The sequence below is a fragment of the Trachymyrmex septentrionalis genome, unplaced genomic scaffold, assembly GCF_001594115.1.
Source record: "Trachymyrmex septentrionalis isolate Tsep2-gDNA-1 unplaced genomic scaffold, Tsep1.0 scaffold51, whole genome shotgun sequence".
Classification (NCBI taxonomy): Eukaryota; Metazoa; Arthropoda; class Insecta; order Hymenoptera; family Formicidae; genus Trachymyrmex; species Trachymyrmex septentrionalis.
The window spans coordinates 1,593,374-1,606,867 of record NW_017305683.1 but is presented as its reverse complement, the minus strand read 5'-3'; the positions used below and the strand labels follow the sequence as shown (position 1 = coordinate 1,606,867).

The following is a 13,494-nucleotide window of genomic DNA, read 5'->3' as shown; positions in this document are numbered from 1 at the left end:
TTTTGACAGTTTAACAAAATTACTTTCAAATCTATGTGTTTAACTTTTCTTAAATACTTCAGCAAAACTATCCTTTCCGTGTGCGATAGTATATATTGTCATAGTCCAACATAATTAATTACATACGCGCAAAAATCTGTAATATTTCATTTTTATTTCTAAATTGTATATCGGTCAATTGCGCAATTGATTTGACAGGATTTACTTAATTTTGCTTGTCGCTTTTCCGTTATAAGAGTTCCATCTTATGACAGTCTTGAGATAATAGATATGGATTAAACGATCTAATTATCCGTGCGACATATTGTCAACCGGTGGAAGGAAAACTCCGCGATTTTGTAACACAATGGTGCACCTCGTTCACGAAACCGCTCTCGAGCTTGCCTCGATTAGATCATCCGCACGTAAAATGCCCGTAAAGTAAGAAACGCAGCGGACTTTCATCGTCGCTTGCTCGCAGAAGGGGCAATCGTGCGTCTCGGGTGCGCGGCACTGTCGTGCCGTCTCTCAAAGGAATCGAGGTTACAATGCTGATACACGTTAAGAAGGGGAGGGGAGGAGGGGAGGGGGAGAGGTTCCTCGCGCAATTTCACGAGCTACGAGTTTACTTTTAAAAGCAGACGAGCCTCTCTCGACTCTTGTGCAAGCACGCGCCCCGGGTACTTTAGATCGTTGCGAGTAGGTGGTACCGGCTTGCGTCCACTTGTTACCACCAACAGGTTCCCGATAATACTGCATCGCACGAACTTTCTTGGAGATTCTTTATCTTGTCTGATGTACACTTTCTCTACGCCACTCGATCAAAAAGCCAATCATGCTTAAATGACACACTTATTACAAAAACATAGACTTAATTTCGAGAACTTTATCAAAGTGAATATTTACATACCTTATAATATTATAATATATTTGCTTATAATATATAATATATTTCTTCATAAAAAATGTAAAAAAAAAAGAAGTCATAATGTATAAAAGAAGAAATCATTAATAAAGTAACATATAAAGTATAAAGTAAGTTAACATTATATGTAGAAAAAAAGAAAAAGAGATGTGGACAATATATCTTTGTAAATAATATTGTGTCACTTTAATATCATTAATGTAGTAAGTACCTACTACACATTTCTGCTACTGAATGATTGCGAGAATCGTTTGCTTTCTACTCGTTTAAGTAGCAATCTCTTTGACTAATGGTATCCTGATCCAGTCTTGCGGCCTATGCCTCACAAAATAACCGTTTGTAACGCAATACTAGTGTTAAGCATCACTGTATTAGCATTGCCTTCGGTCAGACAATTTCCGCAAGGATGTCTCAACATTGTTATACGCGTCGGATTAATTCAGTAAGATGCACATTAATGACGTCATAGCAAGGACATGATCGATGGTTATTCAAATGGTAATACGCTCGCCTATCTCTCCCGAGTTATTAATGCATCGGTCTATAGCCACGAAATGTTAGCTCATTGAAATAATACTGATTTCATTACTGATTAACATAAGTCTTATTCGTCATTCTTTATTTCTCTTCTAGATCATAATATTACTGATAAATACAATCGAAACAACGATTTTTCTAAAATCTCTAAAAATTTAGATAAATAATAATTTTGTTGAATCTCAAAATAAAATATATAGAAAATTCAAGCATAATGAGCTGCAAAATATTTTTACGTTCTACATAAAGAGAGAGATTTCTTTAAATTTAATAAATGTAGTCATTAGAATAGTCTAACTGATTCTTTAAATTAAGAAATGCACAATAATTGATTGCATTCTCTCTCTCAACCTAAATTTTTGAGATTATTAAACAAAATAGTTCAAAATTAAATTGTTTCAATAATAATTTAAATAGGAGTTTTGAATCAAAATAAATCTTTCTCTCTCTAGTAATCAGTTTGACTCACACATATAAATATTTTAATAGTCCCACAAAATTATCTTCAGATCTATATATATATATATATTTAGTTAAATTTTTAGATACTCCAGCAAAATTGTTTTTCTCGTGTATAAATAGAAAGAAAGCAATGGTAAAAAAAAATTATGCTGACGACCTTGATTGACTAGCTACGATTAGTAATTTGTATCTTGCTTGTGTAACTATATGCTTGTAACACGAATAAGAGAAAGAAAGTTTATCGATCAGCGTCGAATGACGTCAGTGTGAGCAAAGATTACCGAGAGAAAACGGATGTTTACACTGCCAATGCACCAAAGATTTTCTAGCAACTAACGAGTAGAGTATGCAGGAATGTAGAGCGACGCGTTCGTGAGTCAAAATACGATAGGGACCAGGGAGAGATACGGAATTTCCAAATGGTCGCATTTCCACGGTATTTAATAACGTGAGAGGCATGAGTAGGCCGTGGGAGTGAATCGGCTTTGCCGCAATGGTGCAATGTAATGATGTTCGGATACGACCACAATCACCTAACAACCTAATGATTGCATGCTCGCTCTCCTGGAATGCCCGATCACAGGCAGGATGGCAGGATGAAGTTTACCGACCAAGTCAATAGTAATCAGATGGTAGCGTGATCCTCGTGCTCGTATCGAAGAGAAGAGTATGTAATAAGCGTGTCAATGCAGATGCACGCGCACCGAAGAATGTGCAGAAACATAATGGGAAACCGGCACAAACCCCATAGTCGTGCCACGCAGCGAAAAAAAAAGAATACTTAAGTATACGCTTAAGTACACGTGCGAGCATTGTAGTGTATATGAATTTTATGAGGACATTTCTAAAGAGATTTTACGAGAAGTGAACTTTCGAATTTTATGTTGTGTCAAAATAATTATGCACGAGAAACTGTAGAAATTGTTTCTATGCAGAAAGATTCAATATGTGTGAATAATAGTTTATTTGCATTCGTATCATCACATAGGATTTTTACCACTATTTCGTCTAGTTCATATTATATTTACCGATATAGATCTTGATATGTCAAAATTTCTTTTTTGTCCATCCAATTAAGATAAAGGATTAATGGAGTATAATGATTAATTTTTATAAATTTAAGGGAATAAAGCCGTTAACAATGAAACACGTAATGTGTTCGTGTCTTAGACTCTCAAAGCAAGCGGTAATGACACGCTTGTTGAGTAACATGTGAACAAGTATCGGCCGTGGATATTATATAATACCCATTGGCCTATTAAGCCGGTGTCCGATGGTGCTATTACGGTGAAGATACGCGATTAAGCGTCCGCATGCTTTACCATATTACTCTCGCGCATATTGTAATTACAGTCGAGGCTGTTAGTTGCGGTAATTTTATACAATTTTCGAATTTTCCTGTCGAGTCTGGCGCAAAGTGAAAATTTGCCTTATATGTCAAATCAATATGTGTGGTTTCGTAGGGCATTGTAATATATTGCTGTGTACAAAGAAAAATGTAAAGATAGGCTTGTGAGCTATACTTATTCTATGATCACTTGTTAACAAGTACACACGACATAATAATGCACGGATGATCTTTGACCGGTAATAGTAATTTGCACTTATATTGCAGGAATGGTTTTCTTGTTTTACACGTTGAATGTAACCTTCGAAATATTAATATGCAATTAGAAGATATATCCATATAATTAATAAGTAATAATTAAATAAGTAATATGTAATTATATCACCAATTAAGTAATGTAATTTAATTCTTAATATTAGATCATTCATAACCTTTTGAAATATTAGAAGCTAGACTAAATAACAGTCTTTCCTCTTTTTTAATGCACACAAGCTTACAAATACTTTCCAAAAAAGTTAAAATATATGTGAGAATCATTTAATAATTTTTATAAACTTGTAAAAATATTAAAAATTTACCTATTAAAATTCTCATATGTTCTAAGGTTAATTAAATGAAATTCCGCATACATTACTTGCGTAAGATGCTACTGCCTGTTTTATAGCAACAACTTCATCTTCGTATGAATCCTACGACCCCACGTTGAACTCAGAAGCGTGATAAGAACATCTGATAATTTCACAAGCTTGGAGAGAAAAAAATTGAGGCAGACAATCGCATAAGGTTAATCGACGTATTATACCGCCGTTAATAACAATTGCGTAATCACGATTGACGCCGAATAAAAGACCGTCGCTAACAAATCGCCGTTAAATCGCCTTATGACAGTGCGGCTGACCGATCAGCTGTTGCAATCTTACTCGTCGTGAGGTTGACTGACTGACAACTCTACAAAAGGCCGGCGCTACATCGCCACGAAAATGTCAGGAACTGCTTACGAAATCGGACAACAACGCTCTTCGAAGATTATCCCTTCGCATGTCGCTTACACCTAGGTAACAACCAGATATGATTCGTTCGTAAAAATGTTCACAATACGTCTGTACCGTACATTGTAGTTTTTTGCATGATGACGAATTCTTTATGAAGCAAAGAAATATGTTCGTTTTCAATCAATTTTACCTGCATACTTTGGAACAATATAAGAACTTACCCATAATTCAATAAATAATAGATATGAATTGATTTATATCTTTATTTTAATTGAGTTTCCAAACATTATTACTAAAAAAGAATATCAAATTTGAATTATGAATATTTTGCAAAATATGTAAATTTTGACACATACCAAAGTAAGTTTATCTAATTTTTTTCTTTATTGGAGAATATTACTGGATAATAAGTTAGTTTCTTTTCGTGTGTACCAAGCATTCGCGATAAATCGAGAGAGAAGAGCATGGGGAAAACTGTTATCCCTATGCAAAGACAAGCCGTGCCGGGACCCATTGACCCGTCGTGTCGTGTACAAAGAGAAAAAGTTTCACCTTCGCTTGGCAGCTCGTGCGGAGAGCCACGAGAGATTCCTTTTCCTTCGCCTCCGCGCTCGAATGTTGTTTATTCACGACTCGCCGTCGACCCACTGATCTCGTTCGAGAAACTGACTCCCGAAAATTCACTCGTGGAGCAGTGTCCACTAAGGAATTCCAATTAAGGAACGATTTCATCGTTATTATAATTAATTAATTATTTGTCTTCTGTTAAGTTCATAAATACGAACTATAAAAAACAATATAATTAATTATAATTAATATTAACTAACGTAATAAATGTAGAGTGACACAAACCATAAACATAAGATATAACCATAAATATAAGATGCTCAAGCTGGTTGCTAAAATATCTATGCTAATATAATTATTTTGATGGCCCAACAAATTTTTCAGATTTGTATCTAACTGATTTGTATCTAATAAATTTTCAGACTTTTTAATCTTTAATAAAACTATTCTTTCCGCGTCAGATATTATATGAGATTAATTAATAATCTCATATTCAATGTATATACATATTTTATTATATTTTGTAACGAATAGAAACTCAATCTTCAGATTATATTGTTAATTTAAATTTTGTTGCCATTACATATATATCTCACATTATTCATATTTTATTATTCTTACAAAAATGAAAGAAGCAAAAATTGCTTTTCTCTGCCCACAAAGAAAAACGCTTTCGAACGTTTAGGCTATTTTTATCACGACGTAATGCGCCTTGACTATGGTGCATGTCATTTCCAAGAGTCTACGAAACTCGCGACTCATGGATTTTACACACGGAGAACAACAAACACGATTGGTATCTTCTTGGGTGACAATTAGCAGAGATCAGCTACGATTGTAGCAACATCCGCATTTTACAAGTGATGCTTGCTCATTAATGTACACGTTTATTATGTCGCTTATTAAACGACGCACTCGTCTAGAGCGTTTCTATTATGAAAAATAACGTCAATTAAACATCGATACTTTTCTCCGAAGAGCCGGTTTGTTCATCAGCAGATTAAATCGATGTTTCGGTAGTAATGTCGGAAGTGAATCGCGCTGTCGAAATACATCGAAAGCGCACTGTCCGATTACTGAATCAGCTTTCTCTTTGTCCCAAATGGATCGAGTATGTGATCAAGAAAAATATATTTCGTCGTAGAAAATAACGTAGAAAAGTTTACTGTTATTTAGCTTATTAAGATACAGGTTATTATTATTAGATGATAAGTGTGGCTTCAACGAAATTATTTATTCTCTCTCTCGATAGTGTAATCAATAGCTTTTAACTCAAATCTTTCAAAGAAATTGCAGCCCTTTGTCAAACTTAAGTAAACGTAGAATTTTAATCATCTAAATATGGATAGAAAGTATAATAACAAAATATTACATGAAGCGAAAGTAAACATTAAATTTTGCTCTTTTGTGTGTTTTTAATAAACTAAAAATTTGCTAACAGATTTAAGAACTTTTATATAGTTTATGTATGAGAAAAGTTTAAATAATAATCGATGTTATTTTATAAAAACAATTTTATTGATTCTAAATATTTTAGTGTTTTATCTCAAAGTAACTTTATTTTGACATCACAAAAGTCAAAATGAGAATTTTTTATTATAAAATTTGACTGTTTATTGACGTTAAGAATAAAAATAAAATAAAGATTTAGTTGCACTGTCACCGTGCTCATTACCCTTTCATGCATTATTATTTCAAATTATAATTATTGAGCTTTTGAAGACTTAATTTTAATTTGTAAAAATAAAATCATTTTTTATTTTTTGTTGATTTTTATGTATATCTTTGATATCAATTGATACATGTATGTATGTATTATTTGATCATCAAATATATTAGAATCTGCGCTATAATCCTCGATGAACAACAGCATGATTGAAGCAATTATCATTGCGAGTTCCTTGACACAAACGCGTGAGACACACCAGGAGCATAAATATATAATCGATGCTGATATAACGAACGTAAATTACAGTGACTCGACAGGCGAACGTTTTTTTCGTTCAGTACACGCGGATGCATCGTTGCTTTTGCATGCGAGTAAAGACAAAGAAATCTATCACATTTAATGATGATATAATCACGCATAGTCATTCTCTGTATTCTTTTAATAATACGCATCTAATATTATACACGTTCACACATGACATTTTTATAAATCTGAATTTCAAATTTCTATGAATGTATTGTACGAAGAAATCGCCTATTACGATGTAATTGCTTATACTACAATAGATACATCCAATGCTAAATATATCCTGATTCATACATATTATTTCTTTTCAAGTTTGCTTTTATAATGTGAAACTTTTTGCAAATATAAACACTAATAATTTATTATGTTATGTATTAGTCTGTAGTTTATTACATTGGTAATTGGAAAGTATGGTTTTGCTAGAATATCTAAAAATTTAGCTAAAAAATCTGAAAACAATTTTGTTGAATTAAAAAAATAATTATATAGAACATAAGCTAGAATATTAAATTTTTTTGTTAAGCATTACTTGTTAATATTTGAATTTCCAACATAATTATTTTGATGATCTAATAAAATTATTATCAGATCTGTATCTGATCTAGCTAAATTTTTAGATATTTTACTAAAATAATTCTTTCCGTGTAACAATGATCAGATAAGCGATCATAGATATTACTGCGACATATATGACAAGATCCGCAACGTAGATTATCGATCTAAACGAGAATAGCCATGATGACGGCATATTTTATAATATTTACATATCAATTTCCGCTCGATGCATAGTCGAGGTGCATAGTGTTAGTTCCACACGTGATTGGCTCGTCTCACTATTTAACATATTGAAATAGCCTGACACGTGACTCCGATCAATGGAAGCGTAAATTACTTTCTAAGTACGACTGCAATATCGCGATAAACTTACTTATATCGTTTTTTTTTCGTTTTATTTATAAATATCCTACTAGGGCTGGTCAAATATTACTCTTGTGAGATAAATCTTTGAAAATCAAGCATTAATCAGAAATAACGCGACGTGTCGTTATATTTTATGATTATTTAATAGAGCTCTTAATATTCACGAGGCGGCAGACATCACGTTTCCGTCATCAATTTTCTTGAGAAACTATCATCGACATCGATACCTGTTCATATTTCAGTATCGGTTATTTATCATCGGTACTAAAATACAATGCTTTATTCATTATCAGACGCGGAAATAAAGATATATACGGCATCATTGGTACAGTCGTGTAAAAAAGAAAGATCTAATTTAAATAAACAATTTAATTATTTGTATGTATATAAAACAAGAGAGGTTAATACGAGTTTATAATATTTACATATTTTAAAAGAAAGTAAAAATATGAGAATCACATCTAAGAAGAGAATCAGAAATAAATCATGCTCAAAAAATCAAAGTTTAATTGTAAAAAAATATTAGTGAGAAGATATTCGTATTAAATAAATTTACTAACAGTTTGTATTTTTGGTTGTATGTTTAAAAATCATTTTAACATCCTTATCTTATAACAATTTTAACTTGTAATTTTAGGAAGCTATTATTATATTTTTAAGCAACATCGTATAAAATGCTATAGAGAAATCGCTTATAATCAGAGCGATTGTGTTACGAAACATTCGATTTGATTCAAGTCCCATGTATCAAACGTCTCGAGCGAGAGAATGACGCGACTGGGATATAAAATCCTTATCTTCCATAGATGCGAAGTCTTCGTTAAATTTATACCGACAACGGGAATCACGACTTTGTCCTATGTCGTAAATCCTGACAGACAGTCTTTCTTCTTCCTCGATACACGCAACACAATTGCCTTTCCACGGCGGAATCTCGAATTGAACGCTTGGGTGGCTGGCACGATTCATTCGCAAAGAAACTTTGTTCAAAGATATTCCAATTAAAATTTAAACTATTGCTTTTCCCGACAAAAGTATCAATTGCGTCATACTCATCCTTTTTCTGTTTATTATTTTATCAGAAATTATAACAACAATAAAATGTAATTATTAGAAATCTTATGAAAATTTGTTTAAATTATTACCCTATAACTACATAATATATAGATATATGAAACTAACCGATTTTTCGAAAAAGAGAAAATACCTACATTATTATTTTTTTCAGCAAAAATAAGTGATAATCATTTTTTGATCGTTATTTTATCAGAAATTAACGGCTTGAAATCTAATTATTAGAAATCACAGTACGTATTTGTGAAAGATTGTTTAAATTATTACAACTGTATGAAACTACAGCTATTCTTCGAAAGAGACAAGAGATATCCAGAGAGCTACATGTTCTTCTATGGATTGTTACAAATCGATCGAGGCTACAAAAGCGGCAATAAGTTGCGTTTGTTAAGTTACAAAACAGGTATAAAAAAAAGTAGCGGCTGCTTGTAAAATCGTCATTGACGTTATCGACCTTTGACATTAGCGTGTTGAATCTCTTGCGAATACCAGGCGAAATCATCAATTGACTGAAAACGTATGTGGGCAAGGACACGCGAGCAGTAAAATGTAAAGGGCGCCGATGCTTGAAGATACAATCGACTCAATCGTTTTATTCAAATTTGATGGCTATCTTTTACATAACGCACATATAACGCCGTGTAATAAATTTCAATTAACATAGCGCCGCGGCCGTAGCCAACAAGTTGCCAAAAAAGAAGATATCATATAAATCTAGTCATTTTAATCAGCATTAAATGTTAATCGTACATTTTACATACATATGTATTTGTTGCTTCTCTGAATCATGGAAGAAATGTTGTCTCATATTCTAATATGTATCCAGGAGTATTTTTAAATATTTTTCAAATATTTAATGCTGTAATTATAGTGACTCTTTCATGATTTTACGCAAATAATTATTTTTCTATACTGTATATATAATATATTAATTTTTATTTATATACTATATGATAAAAATATAATTTAATTTCAAAACTTTTTCAGTATTTCATCGTTCATTAGAACGATGTTTTTATTGACGGAATGGGTTACAAAGTGAAATTTTTTAAATTTTTGAAATCTCTTTCCCTCTCTCTCTCTCTCTCGACCTTTTTCGTAATCATACTTGAAGAGATGTGTGTGTGTGTGTGTGTGTGTCTCAGATATTTAAAACCGTGTAAAATCACGCGTCATCGTAATAACGGCGAAATATACGTTGCGAATGTCACGAGGAATGGAGAAGTCACTCGAAAAGTCGGCTCAAAAAAAGAGGATGAAGAAGATGAAGAAAAAAGGCGGCGAGGGGATCGTATATGCAGAGGAATATAAAACGTTATGTCACAGCGCGAGGAAGAGAAAGAGAGAGAAAGAGAGATGCTCCTTGTAACGCAGCCCGATAATACATGTGCACGTATACGTTTCGTAATGCGGCGTTAGGCGCTCATAATGAGACACACGTCGTAAATCGTCGACGGGGAGAGGCATACCTGCATAAATATCGGGAAAAAGTGTAAGACTGTTGACATTTAAAGCGGATGATAATGACGCGCTGCTGCTGTGCCGCTGTCGATTACAGATTCCCTGCCCGCGGAATAAAACAACGCGCTAACTTTAGCGGTCCCGACTGATTGAGACTCTAGACGAAACATGTGCCTGGTAGCGTTTGGTGGAAGACGCGAACAGCTCTGAGAAAATTGCGAAATGTACGAGAGAAACAGCGGACTCCCCATCGATGCGATAGTAGACGAATGCTACACATAAAACCGTGGAAGGTTTCGAATAAATTTAATAAGCATTTTTTCGTAACTCAAAGAAACATACCGTATTTTGCCAATTTTCCGAATTTATGGGAAAATATTGTATAAATTGCGTTTCTTATTACTTGTATAAATTGCTTTCCTTATTATACGTTATATATTTTGAAAGCAACATTGATCGAGAAATATATTTTTGTTTATTGTTTTTACTGGCATCTCTTTCTAGCATTTACTATAGTTTCTCTCTGAAAAAAGTTTGGACAAACAAGTTTTGTTTTTTATTAAATATACAGAAAGCAACGATTGTTGAAGTATCTAAAAGTTTAGCTAGATATATATCTGAAGTTTAGCTAGATACATATCTGAAAATAATTTTGTTTGGACCATTAAAATAATTGTGTAGAATGCTTAAACTGATCGCCAAAATGTTAAAACTTTTTGCTGCATTGTCATTAATGTTTAAACGTTCCACATAAAATTTTGATGGACAACAAAATTGTTTTCAGATCTAGCTTTAAATTTTTGGATAGTTCAGCAACTTCGTTCTTTTCTGTGTGCACAAAATATAGTTTATATTATATATATGTAATGCTAATAAAAGTACGGATTAAAATACGAGATATGAAGAAAAAAATCATTTAATATGCTATTTTGTGCGCTTGATGAAGTTAATTATTTAAGAAACATTGATAGTTAATAAACTCTGAAAAGGATATTTTATGTAAGGATATTTCGATCTTTTAAGGAGATAAAACAAATCTTTTTGCGGCCAAGTGGAGTTGGTCGACTTTAGCCAGACACGTTCGGTCGCGGAAAGTATAGATCTGCGGATTACTCTATCGCAACAGCTGTTTGACCTCTGAACTATTAACCACCGGTTAAATCGAGAATCTGTTAACAGGAAAGAAAGGCGCAATTGCGAGATCTGATATAATCATCGATTTACTATTCTTTCAGCAACGCCTTAAATGACACCTCCATAAATAATACAATGATAATAGGGAAGCTAATACTCTTCACATTTATAGACACGATACAGTGCTACTTCAGATTCTTATCCACTCTCGAATCTCACCTTCTGTTGGAATAACGTATATAACATAGAAATAATGTGTATGACACAGTAAAATGGTTTTGCTGAAATATCTAAAATTTAGATAAATACAGATCTAAAAATAATTTATAATATTAAAATAATTATGAATATAATTATTTTATTATATAAAATTCAAGCATCACGCAAAAATATTTGACAGTCTAGAAAAAAGCTTAAATGTTCTACACAATTATTTTCGAATCTTGTACTTTCTAAAACTTTTAGATGCCACTCTAAAGAGTGAACTCTTCCTCTTAAAGATTGAAAATTGAGCCACTTTTTTCCAAAACTAGCTCAATTTTTACTCTTTAAAGTAACATTTCAAAGAATATAGAAAGTATCTAATTAAATTTTTAGATACTTTAGCAAAACCATTCTTTCTGTGTACGTTTGAATTATAAATAAGTAATTTAAGAAAATTATAGAATTACAGAAATAGAATACTAAAATAATTATATAATAAAACACTTTACAGGGCCGAAGCAGTTTAACTTCCGAGGGCACAACTATTTCTACAGCGGGCACGTACCGGCTCATGCCAATCAGAAAGTGGATTGGTTAGACGCTAGAAATATTTGCAGGGAATACTGCATGGATCTCATTTCGATGGAAACTCAAGAAGAAAACAATATGATCTTCAGGCTCATCCAGCAGAGTAAGTATAACTTATCTCACGATCAAGCTCTCATGAAACGTGCCGACGTTTGTATACGCGCCTCACTCCTTTATGTTGAATCATTCTTACTGTTCCACATTGCAAATTAGAGATCAATGCATGATCGAAGGACGAAGTAACAGAGCAGCGGCTTCGTTTTATTTGTGAACAAAGAAAAGTGCGGCATGAGGTCATATTTGCAATTGAAGGAATTTTTATAAGTAGCTTCGTTAAGAGAAAAAATGTTTTATTATTATCAAATCGATCAATTTAATTTACGAGATTATTATTTTACTTCGTGATTATGTTGCTAGTTTGACAGCAATCGATGCACAATTTATATAATTGAAAGATGTATTTCAAAATTTACATTAAAAAATATTATTTATTAGCTACCAATATCTGGCCTCAATTGTGTAAGACACTTTCTTACTTATTTGATTAAAAAAATATTGTATTCACAATGAAAAATTCTTAGGTTTGCGATCTGTACGCATTGCTGCACAATCGGTTAAATCTACCATTATAATGAAGACTAATTTACGTATTAAATGATTCTAGAAACTGCATAATTATTATAATTTGACCTATAAATATCTAATAGAATACCGTTTTCTGATTACACCTCTCGATCGATAACAAACACGAAGCATTGCTTACCGGATCCAATTCTTCTTTTTTCACCTGTAATTTATTAACGCACTGCAACCTGTCGAACACGAGCAGAAAAGTACAAATTCTTGAATTTATTTGAGAAGGATAAATCCACTGGTCCTTTTGATAGAATAGTCTTAGAAAGTTTTCACACGATGTACAACCGTGGTGACGATAGTAGCGAGTCGTAAATATCGACACCGACGCGATTTACCACGGTAACTTTCATCCATGCGAGATAATCATTTGGCAGTATTTCGAAATAAGCAGCCCGACGTGGAACATCATAGCGTCTCCGATTCGGATGATTAACGACGATGCTTCCCCTTTATCCTTTCCTTCTTTTCAACACGACCTTTCGGCTGCAGCGCGATGCGTTTAAGCATATCCGAGAACCGAAAGTGTAATTAATCGAAGGGTTTTATACGATATAGTTGCTTTTACTTTTATTAGTAACAGTGCTTCTTCCTCGTTTTCCTTTAGCATTAAAATGATTTGTTGAACTTGAATGATGCAAGTTATAATTGCTATCAATACATTCGAAAGAAAATTTATCCTTAAAGAAAATTT

At 32.8% G+C, this 13,494-nt stretch overlaps 1 protein-coding gene across 1 annotated transcript in view; it reads left to right on the top strand.

Moving 5' to 3' along the window:
- LOC108751649 overlaps positions 1-13,494 on the top strand; it is a 17,809-nt gene that overhangs the window by 2,257 nt on the left and 2,058 nt on the right. The window contains exon 3 of the mRNA XM_018491934.1: positions 12,091-12,270. Within this exon, the coding sequence (XP_018347436.1) occupies positions 12,091-12,270 (180 nt within the window). The remainder of the gene's footprint in view (positions 1-12,090; positions 12,271-13,494) is intronic.